This window comes from Physcomitrium patens, chromosome 18 (genome assembly GCF_059467195.1).
Source record: "Physcomitrium patens ecotype Gransden chromosome 18, ASM5946719v1, whole genome shotgun sequence".
Lineage (NCBI taxonomy): Eukaryota > Viridiplantae > Streptophyta > Bryopsida > Funariales > Funariaceae > Physcomitrium > Physcomitrium patens.
This window is the reverse complement of record NC_143427.1, coordinates 7510001-7527709: the sequence shown is the minus strand read 5'-3', so window position 1 is coordinate 7527709 and position 17709 is coordinate 7510001. Positions and strand designations below refer to the sequence as shown.

The following is a 17709-nucleotide window of genomic DNA, read 5'->3' as shown; positions in this document are numbered from 1 at the left end:
AACAAACTCAACACCTAACCAACACAACCAACATAACCGACACATGTAGTAAAAGAATGAAAGATGAATGCTACACAAACACAAAATGCATGAGTAACAAACAAACAAAAAATGAATCATTTTTGTACAGTCAACAACAAATGATTTCAAAGGATGAATTATGTGTCCAAATCAAGGTCATGTTTCAGAGACAGTATGGAGCCAAATTGGGGTCCTCTTTATTAATTAATAAATTTATCCCCTCCTCCTCCTCTTTCTCCTTGTTGGATGAAGAGCAACCACACTCTTCGTGGCTCTGGAGGCTTGTAACGCTGGGAGGATTCGAACCACAAACGTGTATGGGGCTGGCTCATGGTCCATGAACCCACATAGTGGGTTGATACCCTGACCTTCTGGGGTGATCCGGATCTCAGGTTCGTCTCGCCTGGATCACCTTATCCCCTTACTTCCTTAGCCTTGGACTTCTCCTTTCGAGCGAGCGAGGGCTCAGTCTGCTTATGATTTCAGCTGATTTGCGAAGTCGGTGACTCGCATTTTGCTGCATCATCGCCATCACCACGCACACAAGAGGGCATCATCCATGGCGTCGCTCTCCACCCTCTTCTCGGGCCTCTCGGTCTCATCTTCCTCTGTCTTCTTTGCTGGAGAGTCTCGCGTTGCCACCACCGCGGAGACCTCCGTGTCATACCACAGCGCAGCTGGACTCGTCATCGAGGCCGCGCACAAGAAAGGGTCGGGCAGTACCAAGAATGGGCGTGACTCCAAGCCCAAGATGCTCGGTGTGAAGATTTACGGTGACCAGCTCGCGCAACCGGGTGCTATCATCGTCCGCCAGCGTGGGACCAAGGTGAGAATATGCGGGTGTTTGGAATGTGGTGATGAGATGATGATGCATTGGGAGAGTTTTGGAGGAGTTTGAGTCGGTGGTGGATGTTGTTGAGAGTAAGGGGATTGAATTTCGTCTGGTGGGGCGTGTCTCTGGTTTTTGTGCAGTTCCACCCCGGCAAGAATGTCGGAATTGGAAGGGATTACACCATCTATTCGTTGATAGATGGGCTTGTGAAATTCGAGAAGTTCGGACCTGACAGGAAGAAGGTGCGTGGCTGACTCTCCAATTCAGATGTGGGTTAGCATTGCTGAGTAACTATTTTTTCTATCTTGCTCTCTGCCTCTCCTCCTCCTACCTTCCGGAAACGAATGGCCTGTGACGCAATGTGGCACGGGCTCTCGAGAAGCCGAAATCGCTCTGGTTACTCCATTTTAGTGCACTGCATTTGTAGTTGTTCCGACTTTCGACATGACATTTGTCGAATACTGCCCTAATTAACCCTCATTTCACGGTCTGACCGTAAGTGGTGTATGGATGCGGTGACATCTGCAGATCAGCGTTTACCCTGCAGAAGAGAAGGTGGAGAACCCCAACAGCAGGCGCGTGAGAATGCGAGAGTTTTTCAGGGAGCGCCGCGAGCGTCGTAGGGCTTACCAGGAACGTATGGAGGAGGCATTCGAACCTAGCCTGGCTTCAGCTATGGCTTCGGCTGAGAACGTCGACGAGTCCGATGAGAAAACTATTTGTTAGGTGGGTGGGCTTCCTTTACTAAGAGCAGTGCTACGGCCCCATGGCCTGACTTTTCATTACTTGCCGGACGATAGTATAGTTGTTTTAGATCTCTTCACAGTTTTGGATTCTAGAGTTTGACTTCTCTGTGGTCAGCACCCTCGATCAATATCCCCGAACACGAAGGTCGTCATTAGGTTTAGAACGTCTTCAGTCGGGGAAATCCGTTGTACGAAAATTATATAGTTTCGTTGACAGCAAGCCTCGCATTCTCAGCTGCCAGTGTTGTCTCGTACAAAGCATACAAGCGTCTTTTAGGCATTGGCAACTGAAGTCGTCGATGTGCAGCGAAGCAAATTATGAATCTCGCACATTTGATGAAACATCATACATTGGCTTCCAAACATTGGGAGTTATTTGATCGTGACAAGTGTATGCAGTACGTAACTGCCGAACAAAAACGTCGCCTGGAATGGAAGAAGCAACCTTATAACCCCTACATCAGAGTGTGATAATTAGCAACTAGAAGAAACATCTAATCACCTCACTTTTGTTTAATAGGTTTCACACTATTTACAGTCCACCGAGCAAGAAATCTAGCTACTTGCAAACTTTTGCTCATACCCAATCACTGCACTCATGTGATGATGTTCATAATATGAGCAAATTATGTAGCGAGTATAGATACCAATTTACTTTGTGGTTAATATCATATATTGATTAGGAGGGAAGGGAAGCTACGTCTAGTGAAAGACAGAGAATTCTATGTCGTCATCACTCTGCCCTTCCCTTCCACCACTTCCTTCCCCTCGTCAATACACATCAAGAAGAAATTAGTGTTTCGAATAAGTTGCACTGAAGTAATAGGGCCCGAATCGAAGATCGTAGCCTATGAAATACCAGTCGATTGAACAATCGTCAACACATTTACGCAGATCTTAAAATCCGGAATAAAGGTAGCAATAATTTTCAGTACAATGTTAATGAAGATAATTCATCGCAACCACCAAGCAGCACACCTCAATGAACTCTCATGGGCTGCACATTCTGCACGCTATATGACTGAGATCGTAAACCCTCATTGTGTGGGGCATTGATCTAGGGTTTCAAGAGGAAAGACGGAAGTCTTGAGCATGGTTTGTTTGCCTGGGGTCCCCGGGTATCATTCATATGGTTAGCACCCAGTTGTTTTCCCCAGTTCTCTGGCGTGCTTCATGGGTTCTGGGTTTTGGACAAGGTTTGCAAGAGATCGACAGAGGGATTTCTGCTTATGCAATCCACAGTTTGATGTGATGTGATGTGATGTGATTGAGTGGAGCTGTTGTTTCTTCGAGGATATGGATTGTCGTGCGTTGCTAGTTGGGTGCGTTGGCAGAATTCGAGAAGCTGCTGTTGAAGGTTAGAAGAGTTCTTTGGATGGAGAGATTAGGAAGGGGCTTGCAGAATGGGGGCGATGGGCTCTGATAGGAATTGAAGTAGGGGGTATATTGATTTTGCGAGGAATTTAGGGTGGGTGTCTCGCAGTCTGTAGCGATGATGCGCACAACTTGGTTAAGCACTGCTGCTAGAAGAGGTCTATTGCCTTCCTTACGTATACGCCAATTTTCGGCCCCTCTTTGCCGGGTGCAATTTTGCGCCAATGTGAAGTTCGGAGACGATGCCAAGTTTGGGGACGCTGTAGGTTTAGTGGATGCTGCGAAGTTAGTGGCCAAAGAGTATGCGGAGCTTGAACTAGATTCAATTGAGAACCAGGTTTCTACCACTTCCATTTATATCTTTTTGCGTGGAGTTTCCTTTGCTTGTGTATTTAAAAAATAATAATTTACGAGATGAATTTTCACACCAATATGAGCTGCTCTGGTCGTGTTCATGTGGCTGCATGCTGGCTCCCTCTAATAGTGTACCTGAGGGATGTGCTCTAGGTTTGTTTATCGTGAATATTTACTACTTCTGATAATGGAAATCCTATGTGATTGAGTGGTGATTGATGTGAATTTTGTCAGAAGCGGAGTTTGATTGTGTTTCTTTGTGTGCGTTGTAAGATTTAGACGATTAAAGTGACTTGGGTATTTTGACCTACGCAGGTCGGGCTAGGGGTGAGGGTGCGCCAGCATGTCAATCCATTCAAGGCTTCTCTTACGGTTTGTATGAAACCCTCATGAGTGACTGCACAAAAGGGCACTTTCCTTTGTATTGGGTGATTAAATTTAGCTCTCATGTTGATATTTTCTAATGATCGAAAATCAAGATTCCTTGTGCAATTATTGTGCTTTACATATACTTCTCATGCGTGTAATGGTTGTTGTGTTAGTTCCTGCTTCTGAAACGATCGGATTTTCATTACTTTGCATGGAAGGCCGTCATGAACTCTTTGATGATACCAGCTGCAAATTGCTTTTCTTTGCTTAACAACGACTCCTTACAGGCTCCTATGGTTCCTCCTGCATGGGAAACTGAGTTTGCGGACCCAACGTTACCTCTTCATGTAGATATCGGCTGTGGTATGTTGGCTCCTTCCAAGATTTTCTACAAATTTGTGCACTGAAGTTTTCCATGCATCACATGGAAAAGACGTGTACAAGATTTTGATGACCACACTCTTATTTACAATGTGCTTTTTCCATCTGTTGGCGTCTTCTCTTTTGAACGTCTGCGTGCTGAAAGGACATCTGTTTGTGCATACTAGTTTCTGACATTTTTGCAGGAAGTGGTAGGCTCTTGTTGGTTTTGGCCAAAAGACGCATGGGATCGTCCAATTTTTTGGGCATAGATATACGTGATAAGGTTTGTGTAGATCACCTTGAATACTGATTAACATACTCACGAAGTCACTTTACACTAGGGTTAGCTCTTTGAGAGTGAAAGAATGCTGTTGTTGCACGTAGAAAAAGCTTGTGCATGCTGTTGCGACTTGTCACTATCCTTCCTAGATTGTGTGACAAGCAGTTGTCTTCAATGTGCGACGCAGTTGAATGTCACCTAGATATTACCCCGGTTGGTATTTGTTGGAACTTGACGCATCCTATTCTAATCTTATCAATATCTTGTTTTGCAGCTGTTGCAACGCTCAAGAATATGGGCTGAGGAGCTTAATCTTACGAACATGTAAGTTGGGATTTTCTATGTTATCTATACCTTGTGGATTATTTCTTAGATGATATATCAGGTCATCCATGGATTGGACAACTCGTTAGAGTTTTGATATCATATTGCTATCATCAAGTCAGGATTTGTGCATAGTTATAAGAAATCATGAACTTGTTTTCTAGAGCAGGGCCAATGCGCCTCTCTTTGATTGAGATTCTTCTTGTCCTCATATTCCATACGTTTGTCTTTGTCTTGGTTGCAGACATTTCATGGTTTCGAATGCAACTCTTGCTTTGAATGCAATATTGTTGAAATACCCTGGACCAGTCAAGCTTGTTACAATACTAGTAAGCTTCAAGCTATCATCAGCACCTACAATGGGATTCCACTAGACAATCACACAGTGTCTAATGGATTGCAGTCGTATCTCTATGGCAGCAAGTTGGTTTGAAGAGGCTTCTGAATCAAACAGCTGTGTCAATTCGCAGAGTTGAGAAACGCACTTTAAAATCTTACATCATGGTGTTATTTCCTCTTTTGGTTTGCAGTGCCCAGACCCACATTTCAAGAAGAGGCACCAGAAAAGACGGATTGTACAGAAGTCTTTGGTTGATGCTCTTGAAAAGCATCTTCCAACTGGTGGCCAGGTGAGCCAAGAGTGCTAAAGCTTCATAGCCTTGTCATAAAGATACTCTTGTCATAAATAGCTTCAGGTCTAAAATGGATGTGGGCACCGTTGGAATCCACGTTGTCATAATCGATCGATCAACCTGAATCAATTGTTTTTGGTTGGTCAGTAACCGTCAATGAGTTGTCGTGAGCAGATATTTCTCCAATCAGACGTGGAAGAAGTGGCCAAGGACATGCGAGACCAATTTGATGAAAATGTAAATTTTTCTCGTGTGCACCCACCTGGATCTAATATGTGTGACTCGGAGGGTTGGCTATTGGAAAACCATCTAGGAGTTGCAACTGAGAGGGAGATTCATGCTGTAGCTAACGGAGGGAGTATCTTTAGAATGTTGTTTCAACGCGTATGAAATTAAGTTGCCCACATTTTGCTCCTGAGCATTTTTATCAATTTATTAATCATTTTTGCTAGATGTCAGGTTTTTGAAGTTTTGAATATTTAGTTTTAATAATGTGGACAGTTGGGTTACCATCTATGTGTAATACTGGCTGCTTTAGCCCCTACAGAAAATTCAAAATTTAATGGATGCGGATATTTGGCGCTCTTGAAGATTAACATCATCACATCTCCTAGTTGAAGTGCCTTTTATGAAGACTGTATTTGAAAGGATTTTCAAATTCTTCTTCTACTATACATTTTCAAATATAACTCTGCATATCACTAACAAGCATATCCTTGAATGCGTGTTACATGAGTCACTGCACTCTTTATCATTCTTCAGTGCACCATATGCAACAGTGATTTTGGAACAGATTTACACACGAATGCTCGTCTTAAACACTGGATTTCTTGCAGAGTTAAGTAATCTATCCTTACCACTCAAGTGTGCTTTCAAATTCTTATGGAAAGGTCTATTTTTGAATTTCTCTTATCAACCTTGTGTATTTGAGTTAACTTTGTTTGGCATTGTTTTGTATTTGGCCAATATAGTTAAATTCTTTCATGGTTGCTAGCTTACAAAGAAAGCAATGAGATCAGAATTAATAATGCTACTGCATCAGGTGAGTAAGAGCAACATGCGGAGAACAAAACTATCTTAAAATGTACGGAGTATTGGTCTCAACATTGTACATTATTGTGTGAAGAAAGTGTGTCCTATTTAATGTGTTCCACATGTGTAAATGATTGTGGCACAAAGTGAAATGATATGGCTTTTATATTTTTTCTTTTTTCTTTTTGTTTCCTTCTTTCCTTTTCTTTTTCTTCTCTTGCACACTGGATATCTTGATGGTGGTAATACTTTATTCATACCAGCAGTAAAGCAAGTAGCTTTGTGTTTTTTTTGGTCATATACTTGAAAGAGCATATATTTTGTTTTGGATTCAACAAGAGTCTTTCATGTATGTAGATAACACCTTGATTGTTGGTTTGCAAGAATTAATCACTAAATTCAAAAATTGAAAGAATTAACAAATTAAAAAGCTTTGTAGGCTTAATTAATGAAAAAGAAGTATGTTCTTGTATATAGTGGTTTTAAATTCACATACATGCATATATAGATATAGATATATATATTTAGGATTTAAAATGACATGAGATTTAAATGAATACTATGCATCAGTAAAGATTTGACATGAAAAACTTATATGTGTTTATTTGAAATGAATCAAATAAATCAAAATTTATACAACTAAAATCTTGAACTTGCATTTTAAACATTTTTTATTATTTTATTTTTAATTTTACTATCATAAATCATTGTATTTATTTATGAACAATACTTTTAAATCGCAATTTTTATTTTCTTTTTAATTATTCCGTGAATAAATTATTCAATTGACCCAGAAATGTAAAATATAACCTGACACAAAGTCTAATCAGATTGGAACATTTCACAATAATAACACTATCTACCTCACTAGAATCTTTAAAGTCCATTAATATTCTTAATTCCTATTTTCTAATCCTGGTTTAATACTTAATTTACAAATAATTCACTATTAGGTATTATATATTTTCGTTTTTTTCAAATAAGCCAAGATTTAATGAGTCTGATTGCATTCAAAGATGAAAAAATAATAACAAAAAACAATTTATAACAAAAAGAATCGATAACAAAAAGAAGGTATTTGTATGAATAAATATGTATACCAAATTTGGTTTATCAAGTAAAGTGACAAAATTAACCAAAATTTTGAATTTATTTAATTCTAAAATCATGTAATACTTAAAATTATCATTCTCCCAACAAAAATATACGGTAGAAAAGGTAAATAGGTATTACATTGAGATTTGGCTATTCCATAGAATATGTAGTTTAAATTGTTGTCAAAAACACTATATTTCAAAGCATTGAGCGTTACATCCAAAATTATCAAATTAAACCATCACACAATATATATACTGATTTTTAATATGTGTTGAAAAATATCATTACTAAATACAATGTTGATAAAAATTCTTATTGTAAATATATCTAAAACTTATGAAGTTTATTTATTCTATTAAGTTATTATTTAAAATATAACTTTTTTTATTATATATATCATATATTATACTATTTTTTCATTTAATTTAATATGAAATAAATAAAATAAACAACATAATTAAAAATCTTGCAAAAATAACTCATATCATTCTAAGAGTAATGTGTTTCTAAGAGAAATATTACTAAATTAACAACTGTTGCAAAATTAAGATGTTTTTCAAAAAGCACATGAATTTTATTCTCTTTAGTATTTTTTTCAAAAAAAAAATTCTCAAGGAAAATTACCCAATACAGTCTGTCTGGTGGCAAAAAATATATATATATATATATATATAAACAAATATTTATTTATTTATTTATATTGTTTCATTACCAGACGAATTCAAAGTCTGTTTGCATAATTGTCCCCCTTGAAATGAATCCATGGGAACATTTGCGATACTGAGATACCTGGTCTAAGCTTCGAGTGAGAACGGGCCAGTACCCGGAGTAACATCGAGATGGGTATATGTCCGTATTAAGGATATCAACTAAAGGGGCGGGTATCTTTTAGTAATTGAGGCAGGTATGCACCCACGCCGATGAAGTGGCGGTGACATTGTGTGAGGGGGAGGTGGCAAGGCCACGTGGGATAGAAGGGGGGGGACATGGTGGCGGGAAGGTACAAGAGTGAGAGGCCTTCCTTATTCATTCATCCATCATTTAGGAGGGAAAGCCAGCATGGACGACGTCTTACCCGCCATGGTGCTGGTGACGTAGTACCCCCAAGCAAGCCCAGTTCAGCAAATCCCTCCAGATTTCCCTCCCTGGTGTGGTGGGACACCGCCAGCACGAGTTTACACACACTAACAAATACTCCTCATTAATATTTATTAAATACATATCATAAATTAATAAATAATTATATATATGGAAGAATGTTAAATAGACCCAATTTTTTACTAAATTGACCTACCCATAATGAAGAATATGGTAATCATGATGAATGTGGTTGGTTTTCATTGATTGTGGATCCAATAAACAAGAAATGAATCTAGATGTTATTTTATTTATTTATTTATTTATTAATAATGGTTAGAATGGGTGGGTCAATTTTGTAGAAGCCTGGGTCTATTTAACGTTCCCCAATAAATATATATATATATATATATATGAATCCTCCCTCCCACTATGGGAATGTTCCACCTGCCCTTTTCAGCCCTTTTATGTGTGTCTTGGCCTTGAGACATGATTTTGGATATGCAATATTGGACTTCATAACTATATCAAACCAACATGACAAAATATAAATAGAAAGATAATTACATTTATAACTAGTTTTTAAAAATACATTATTGTATGTATTAACAAATGCAATTAAAAAGAAAGAAAAAAACAAACAAAAAACAAATCTTAAGGACTCAGGTTTTTAACATACTATCCAAGTATTAACATGTGTTTGTGTGTTAGATTTTGTATGAAACTACTTATTTAAAAGGAATTCAATGACTGAATGTTATAAAAAGAGAATACAAGTTTTAATATGGCAATTTAAATCTCTCTTTAATTAAATGTATGATATATTTGTGTGCCAAGCTTTATGTAAGAAACATTCTTTCACATAGTTAAAAAGTAAAATTGCACATAATGTATTTCAAACTCTTGTATAGTATCTTGTTTAGTATTTTTAATATTAATTTTGAAGTGTATTATAATACAAAATTATATTTTTTTCAAGATTTATGTGAACACATAAAAATCTAATGGATATATATATATATATATATATATATATAACATGTGCATTATTCCTTTTTTCATTTATTACTTTGGTTTTAGTTGATGAACTTTTATCTGAAAATAAAATTAATATCTACTTTTAGTGTATGTGTATATATATATATATATATATATGTTATTATCGATTAATTGAGAAAGTTTAATAATAGTAATAGTCCAAAACGTATAAAATTGCTAATTTAGATATTTATTTCACATATTGAAAAGAGTTGTCGTTAAAAAAAAGTTCCTTTTTGATAGTTCGTAGTTTGTTTGAACACTTTATTTTGTAATGATTTATCATGATTGATATTAGAATATTTCAAATGCTAGTGTGTGTATTTATGGAATAATATTATTCCATTGTTACAGTGTGAAACAGTAACACAATTTCTGGAAGCTTGATTTAAAAATAAACAGGATTGATAAATGCTTGTGGAACATGCTTTCATGTCATCAAAACTACCACAAAGTGAAACTGAGGTCTTGCCACATAACTGCTTCAGAAAAAACATTAGATTTTTTATTGAATGTTGACAAATAAGTGAGGCATAATTTCAGTGATAGTCTAGATCGATGTATTAAATATTAAAAAATAAAATTTAATCTTAATTTTTAACTTGTAAATGAGGATTATTTTCTAGATTTTTAACAAAAATGTTGAGAAGGATGTGAAAGTTTTATGAAAAAAATAAAGAGATGTTGCATGATTAATAACAGTCAATTTTAGAGTTTCAAGAAGATGTGGTTCGCCCTTTCCCCTAAAAAGTACTATGGGTTCATATATTATGTAATTAGAATTGATTAGTTTAATGATGTTAATTGTGGACTCTTTTGAAGTAGAATAAAAAAAATCAAAATATACAAAAGAAAAAAGGAAAAAGGAAAACCATGATCGGAATCGGTTGAGATTAGCATCACACATTTATGAACCTCAATAGAGTATTTATTATATGCTTCATTTTAAGCGCTAAACAGTAAAATGTGTGTAAACAATATAAGTGTTGTATTCTCCGTACAGTACTATAGTTTATTTCAAAGAAAATGATAAGATGTAAATACAAATTTTTTTTAAATGAAAAAAATGTCAAAAATTCAATGTACGAAAAGATACTGAAAAGTTTGCATCCTACTTGATAGAACATATAATACTGTGAGTAAAGAGTACTGTAAAATGTGCTTTCGTTGCTCAGAAATTAATTGGCATTTACAACATACTTTTCCCATAGTTTGTAAGCCTCAGCCATGAGGTTTTCAAAAATGTTTGTACTATATATATATATATATATATATATATGTAGATAGTTTTTTTTTTTTTTTTTTTTTTTTTTTTTCTGGTGTCAATATCACATGTGCAGAATTATATTTGATATGAAAAATCAGTGTAACTTCAAAAACACATACATACATACATACATACATACACATACATATATACATATATGTATTCTTCCACATATTTACATACATACATACATTTTTCCACATGCATACATACATACATATATAAATATATATAAATACTCATTTTCTTATCCATCCACATCATGAAATGATTCTCCTTTATTAAAATAACTGGTTATACAACACCCAAACTTGGCAATCTTAAGAAAAGTAGAACAAAGAGAGTGGGAAAAAGAAGCTCAATGATATGGGCATTAAAGTCAACCCCAGCACCAATGAATGGAAAATACCCCACTTTATTATGGAATCCTCCAGCATCTCTCCCCTACTACACATGGAACTCACAAACTCAAAGTCCTTGCAACCCAAAACCCATTTAAAAATCAAAGGCCCACAAAATATCAGTCAAATTTGAATTTGACTAATATACTCTATCATTGAGAATCATCGACAGTGCCTTTGAAGAATACTTGTGCCCATTCTTCCCATCCCCACAATCATACTTTAATATTCTGATTAAGAAAATCAAACTCTAAGACTTCCTTTTCCTTCCAAGGTGAAGACTTTAAGCCCAACTTTAGAGAAAGAACTTCACTAAAACTACAAAAAGCAAACACAGATGTGAATGCAAACGAGTTGAAACAAATGCAAACCCTCACTATTAGTAGTCATCAATGTACATTAATTCACAATTCATCAATTCCACAATTAGGGTTTGAAATAGAAGAAGAAGAAGAAGAAGAAGAATAACATGGCCCCTATCATTTCCCTATCATTAAACCTTAGACTTGGCCCTAATTCATGCCAGACCTTGCTACCTTGTTCATCATGAGGTATTCATAAACCTGATATTATTTATTTTTATTTTATGTTCAAATAAGAGAGAGAGAGACGAAATGGGCGCTGTTGAAGAGTCACCATCGGGGTGCCACGCTGGCAATCCCGGGCCGGGATTGGTCTTGACCCGCGCTGAAATAAACCCCGGCCCGGGCCGGCCCGACTTGTGCCGCTGGATGAACGAAAGCAAAAGAAACAAAGGGAATGAAAGTCGAGGAGGAGGAGGGAGGCTCGGCCCTCGAGGTGCCCGCCATAGCCACGGATCCTCACCTCCTCGTTGTTTCCTTGCGGTGAGTAGATCGCAACTACTCACCGAGTGAGCACTGTGTGTGGTTTGTTCCGGTATCTAGGGTCGCATTCAATTGGACCGGCTCGAGAGTTCTACGCGCATGATGGTTGACATGTGAAGAAGCCTCGTCGTCGTCTTACACTGTGCAGGAGGGAGGTGTATTTTGCCGATACCAGGTCTCGCTCATTGAGTGTTCATCATCGTCGTAGTGCGTCATCATGATCGCTAGTGGCTGTCGTCAGCGTGGGATTATCGGAGGTCTAGGGCATGATTTTCAAAGCTTAGTTTAGTTGGACCATGGCACGGCAGTTGTCGGAGTGGAGTGGAGTGGAGTTTTTATTAGAGGGGAGGAGCTTTATGACTGCAATTTGGAAAAGGGAGGGTGGAAGAGGGGGGAGAGGAGCGATTGTTGCGAGTTGGAAAGGGTAGGAGATGGCGGTGGATATGTTTGTGGGGAAGATTTAAAAACAATTAGTATTGGACAGGTGAACTGCGAGGCTACATGTTTCTGGTATGAAATTACCGAGGTGTGGTAGTGAGTGAGTGGAGTTGTAAGCGGAGGTGCAAGTAAGTTGGTTAGACCTGGAGGATAATGAGCATGTCTCCTCAGGATATGGAGGCTCCGGAGAAGAAGCGGTCGCCTCAAGCATGGAAGTTGAGATTGCCGTGGGAACAGCAAAAACAGGCGGAAATGCAGAAAAGCGCTTTTATCCAGAGCCAAGAAAACGCCAGAGCTAGCACCTCCTCAGTGTCGACCCTTGCAAGGGCGTTTATGATTAGCCGGAAACGGCTACGGCTTGACCCTGATAAGAAATTACACTTTCTATGTAAGTTTGCAGACAAAGTTAACACATGTTCATTTCCTGTTTCGCCACATGTTGCGCCTCTCCTCAATGGATTTCCTGTGTTGAATTCTTGTCCTATTCTCTCTTTGACTTATTTTAGTTCAAAATGGATGGGGCTGTTAGGGGACAACATATTAGCCGAAGGTGCTTTTCATAGACTCGGGTGATTAGTCCAGGAGTGTAGTGGATTACGATATTCGCTTGTCGTTGGGCCTCGCCTCTTTCAAAGAATTAATTTACAGGAGATTGCCGATCCGTAAATGTTAACCTACATCCCTGAAAATTCTGATGTAGAATCGATTGGCAGATGTAGCACACAATACTGAAGAGCTTGATTATTGATATAGAATTTTGTATTCTAGTTAAGTCTTCGTTATCATAGGATATAAAACAATGCAATTTAGAAGGGCAAGTCTCACTTTCTGTAACTCTGCTCAAGTGACTATCTGGTAGAATGCCGTTGCTGTTTAGTGCTTGATCCTGAGGATGCTGTGTTCAGTCTGTATTATCTCCAAGCCTTTTTTCCGAAGTGTAACTAGATTAATTTACTCGTGTAAGGAACAAGTATTTGATTCTCTATGTTAAGCTGGCTGTTCAACACGCTGTTTTCCTAATTCATCACTGACAGGGATTGTTCAAGTAGTTTGTCAGTAGTGATCGTCAACAAAAAAAACGTAGATCGTTCTTTTATTTCTATGCATGAACCAGCTGATCCATTGTTTGGGAATGGAATTTTTTTATTGTGATGGTGAGTTATCATCTCATCTTAAATTAAGTAATTCATTTGTAATTCTTAATAGACGAACCTGGAAAACAAGTTTCAAGCGCAATCAAGATCAAGAATGTAAGTCGCACGCACGTTGCTTTTAAGGTGAGGATATTCTCTCTCTCTCTCTCTCTCTCTCTCGCTCGCTCGCTCATAGAATTCAAATTGCCGACAGTGAAAGGTATGCATTGATAACTAGTTCGTGAACTAGATTGTCTTTTTCTTTCCATGAACATGAGCTCACAAGTAGAGGATACATGTACTTGGTTATCTCTAATCGAAAATTGGTGGTAAAGCCTGGTCGCATTCAACATTGTAAGTTTCATCAGAATTATTGGAAGTTTTAGATGATACATTCAACTGAAGAAGCTCAGTCACGCATAATCGGTAATTTGTGCAGTTTCAAACCACAGCTCCAAAAAGCTGCTTCATGCGCCCACCTAGTGGTGTACTTGCGCCAAACGCGACCATCATCGCAACAGGTACAGGTCATGATATTGATGTACAACTAGTTTCTTCTGAATGTGCCATATACAAATGGGAATGTCGAACTTACGTTTTCTCTTTTTTGATGAGTATGTAATAGCTGTAACGTGGTTCCAATTTATGCTGCAGTTGTGAAGTTTTTAGAACAGCCTGAAAACGAACGTCCACAAGAAAAAAAGACCAAGGACAAATTCAAAATTGTCAGCTTGGCTGTGCAACCAGGGATTGATTACACTCCAGAATTGGTGAGAATCTTTCGCTTCAACTCATCAGCTTGCATGTGTCGAGTTAAATGTAATCTATGTGGACTTTAGGTGTAGGTGAGTAATATGGAATCGGCATATTCGTCATGGGCATTATTGTAGAGTTATTCATTATATAGTAGTGAAGTGAGCACTAAGCAGATGGGAGGGATCCCGGCGTCTGGTCTAAAATTGTCATGGTTTCCTACTCGTTCTGTCGTCCTTTTGCATAAAAGATTTTTCTCCTAGCACAAAACTGGTTTCTTATCTGCTGATCATGAGTTGCAGTTTGAAGATGAAAAGGAACTGGTTACTGTGGAGCGCATCCTTCAAGTGGTCTTTATTGATCCACATAAAGCATCTCCAGTGAGTGCTTCTCAATTAAAGCCCCCTGCCAGTTGACGTTTGAGGTTAGGAAAGATGTAGGAATTATGCCGCAGTTAACGCTTTGATAAATATTTAACTTTCTTTACCCTAGGACTCGAGTAACGATTTCATGACTACAATCTTGCAATTTGTGGCTCCATACACAACGTAGTTGGATGGCGCTTCTTCTTGGCAATGCACCTAATTAATATTAAATCAAAAGGTAAATTAAGCGTGAGAAGAATCAAATAATAAATGATATGTTTGGAATTAATGCTCCAAGGACCTTACTATAGAGACTTGTATTTGGGGCTGAACTTATGTATTATGTCTGTTGACTGTATCAGCGATATTGTTGTATGCATTCAGCTGAGTGAAATTTTTGTGATCAACTTTGGAATAGGAGGAATTGGATAGGTTACAAAAGCGTCTGGCAGAAGCTGAAGCAGCTGAAGCAGCTGGCACGAAGCCTGCAGCGGAAATGAACTCTAAGGGCACCATGGTTCTGGAAGGACTTGTGATCGATGAATGGGTAAATCAAGTCTTTCAGATCAAGTTATGAAGTTCTGGTTCTTAGAAGGATAGCGATGTGGAAGCTTGTCATAATTGGTCAGATTTTGGGAAGACTTTTGTTAGGAATTTACGGTCATGATTATCTCATAGAACTGTTTTGGCATGGAACTTTGTCTTAGTTTTGTATTTTTCTAAATTGTTGTGGAATGATTGGGTGTCAATGTCATTGTGTTGCATGATTGAGGTGATGATGGATATGATGAAGGTATTTCAAGGCTTCATTTCTAGCATTTGATTTTGAATAACATTTTCAAAAATTATTTGTTTGCAGAAACAGCGTAGGGAAAATTATCTCGCTCGGCAACAAGGTGAAGGAGGGGAGTCCTTATGATACTAGGGTTTATTCGTGCAGTCTGGAGGATGGACAACAACCTGACCTGGGTTTCGCAGGCTGTCGGCAGAGTTTGTGTACAGGCGTTCTCTTCGAGGAGAATCAGTTCATTTCAATTAGTACCTATTTTGTAGGGTTCGTTGCATGCCACTGTTTGCGCCAGTGCTCCATGTTACGCATCCTTTAGATAGATTCGTGTGGAGCAACTTCCTACTGAACAACTGTAGTCTAGACAAGTTCGCTGAAGGCATTCTATATTTCGAGTCTCGAATCCAATCCTTTTCAGCATCAAAGAGACCATAAATCCCAAGTGCCAGCCCTTTTGCTCAACGCAAGCGTTCAGTTTATGAGTTCGGGTTGGAAGGCGCTTGCTGATGATGGGAGGTTAAAGATCCACCGCATGCCTTTGTGCGGCTTCCTCCCATCCCTCACTAATTTGTTGATACTTAACATTCTTCATAGCTACAACATTCACATGTTAGCATGCACACGTTTCATTCGGAGTATTACTTATGCAGCTTGGAGAATTGATGTTGCTTCTTATAAAAGCTAGCGGCATCGTGGGCTGTATATTTCTTTTGGGTACGTGCTAATATACTGTTAACAACTGCTTTAGTTATTAATATTTTTGGTCAACAGCAACTTGTTGGGAGTGCAGTCTCAATTCACTTTTGTTTATTTATTTTTTAATTTCTTATGTCCTTCCGATTCAGTCTGTCCGTCCTGGTTGCTGTTGGGTGCTGCTGCATGGAAGCAATGAGCGTTACTTAATCACTTATGTGTCATGATGAATGGATATTGAATGCAGAAAGTTGCTCTGCAATCGGTCAGAGCTAGCTTGTCCACTGGATTTTCTGTCACTTTGTGAATCTATTCAATTCTTTCGGGGGCCAGGGACTTGCAACTATGCCCTGGTCTGGTCCTGACACTGTGTTGGAGGTCATCATTCTGTTCACCACAAGAATCAGATGACTAAGTTTATTTTGTTTTATTTTGTTTTTGTTTTTGTTTATCTGAAACAGGAGGGCGAGTATTGCCTTGGGTTTTGTAAAAATGAAGTTTATAAGAAATACCAATGTCAGGAGAGCAATCCCACGTCTTGGATGTATCTTATTGTTTCTAATTTATAAGATGTACGTTATATTTTTCGAAAAAACATTTTTTCTTTTTTTTTAGAGGAGTGTTCTACTTATATAAAAAAAAACTGTAATGTCTCGAGTCAACATGTTTTGTTATATTCCATGAGATGTAACTATATAATTTTTTTATTTATTCTCACCTTGTCATAGTTTTTGTCCCAACTTGTTATTTAGTTGGTTAATAGCTAAAACCTAGATATTGAAGTTTTTTTAAGAATAGTGTTAAGTTGATGTAATTTTAGTGTTAATATTTTAATTCCTGTTTTGATTCTTGTTCAAATTTCCTTTTTAGTTCATGTGTTAGTTGTTAGTTTAGTTTGGAACTAGTCTTTAAATTGATAATTAGAAGAATTAAAAAAGAATTAAGATTAGAAAAAATTAGAAAAATGGTGGTGGTGGTTGAATCTTAGCTACCAAGGGTTTCTTTAAGATGCAACTCCAAAGACTTCTTACTGTATGTAGGCTAGCAAAACAAGATAATTTGAAGGTATGGAATTAGGGAGTTAAGGTTTTGGAATGGAATTATAGATTTGAGTGTAAGAGTAAGGGTTTCTATATGCTTCTAAGTGCTTAGAGTCTTTGGAAGTTGCCAAGATGACTAAGAAGAATAAAGAAATGCACTAAATACACAAATTGTTTTAGATTTTTTAAAAATGTTTTAAGCTTTGAACACCCTAGCTTCTTATTTAAAGAAATTTCATTATTTTTCCTTAATTAGTTTATTTCAAAACATAATAAAATAAATTGTAGTTGTCAAAACTATATAATTAACATTGTCTATTTTACCTATTCAAAATTAGTCTTATTAAATAATAATACTGAAGTTTTTCATCTATTCTACAATAAAAATGGAAGAAGTTTAGAGGTAGTAGATTTTCTTGTCATATCTTTTTTTGAATTAAGAATATA

At 37.4% G+C, this 17709-nt stretch overlaps 3 protein-coding genes across 4 annotated transcripts; all 3 read left to right on the top strand.

Annotated features, from left to right (window-relative positions):
• The first annotated feature begins 484 nt into the window (after positions 1-484).
• LOC112295195 (large ribosomal subunit protein bL27c) lies at positions 485-1819 on the top strand. The gene is made up of 3 exons (XM_024546470.3): positions 485-847; positions 994-1095; positions 1382-1819. The coding sequence occupies exons 1-3, from the start codon at positions 581-583 to the stop codon at positions 1577-1579; spliced, it is 567 nt and encodes a 188-aa protein (XP_024402238.1). The 5' UTR covers positions 485-580; the 3' UTR covers positions 1580-1819.
• Positions 1820-2074: 255 nt separating this feature from the next.
• On the top strand, positions 2075-5896 carry LOC112295194 (uncharacterized). The gene is made up of 8 exons (XM_024546469.3): positions 2075-3310; positions 3643-3699; positions 3984-4059; positions 4263-4342; positions 4614-4663; positions 4908-4992; positions 5194-5292; positions 5470-5896. The coding sequence occupies exons 1-8, from the start codon at positions 3092-3094 to the stop codon at positions 5683-5685; spliced, it is 882 nt and encodes a 293-aa protein (XP_024402237.1). The 5' UTR covers positions 2075-3091; the 3' UTR covers positions 5686-5896.
• Positions 5897-11991: 6095 nt separating this feature from the next.
• Positions 11992-16303, top strand: LOC112295462 (vesicle-associated protein 4-2). Of its 2 annotated transcripts, none has more exons than XM_024547110.3 (7): positions 11992-12879; positions 13698-13768; positions 14064-14145; positions 14279-14394; positions 14680-14757; positions 15161-15289; positions 15602-16303. In XM_024547110.3, exons 1-7 carry the CDS (start codon positions 12645-12647, stop codon positions 15659-15661), a joined length of 771 nt encoding a protein of 256 aa, XP_024402878.1. In that variant the 5' UTR covers positions 11992-12644; the 3' UTR covers positions 15662-16303. The 2 variants fall into 2 exon arrangements, with proteins under 2 accessions (XP_024402878.1, XP_024402879.1); XM_024547111.3 differs by having other exon boundaries at positions 12003-12879; positions 15164-15289.
• Positions 16304-17709: the final 1406 nt, after the last annotated feature.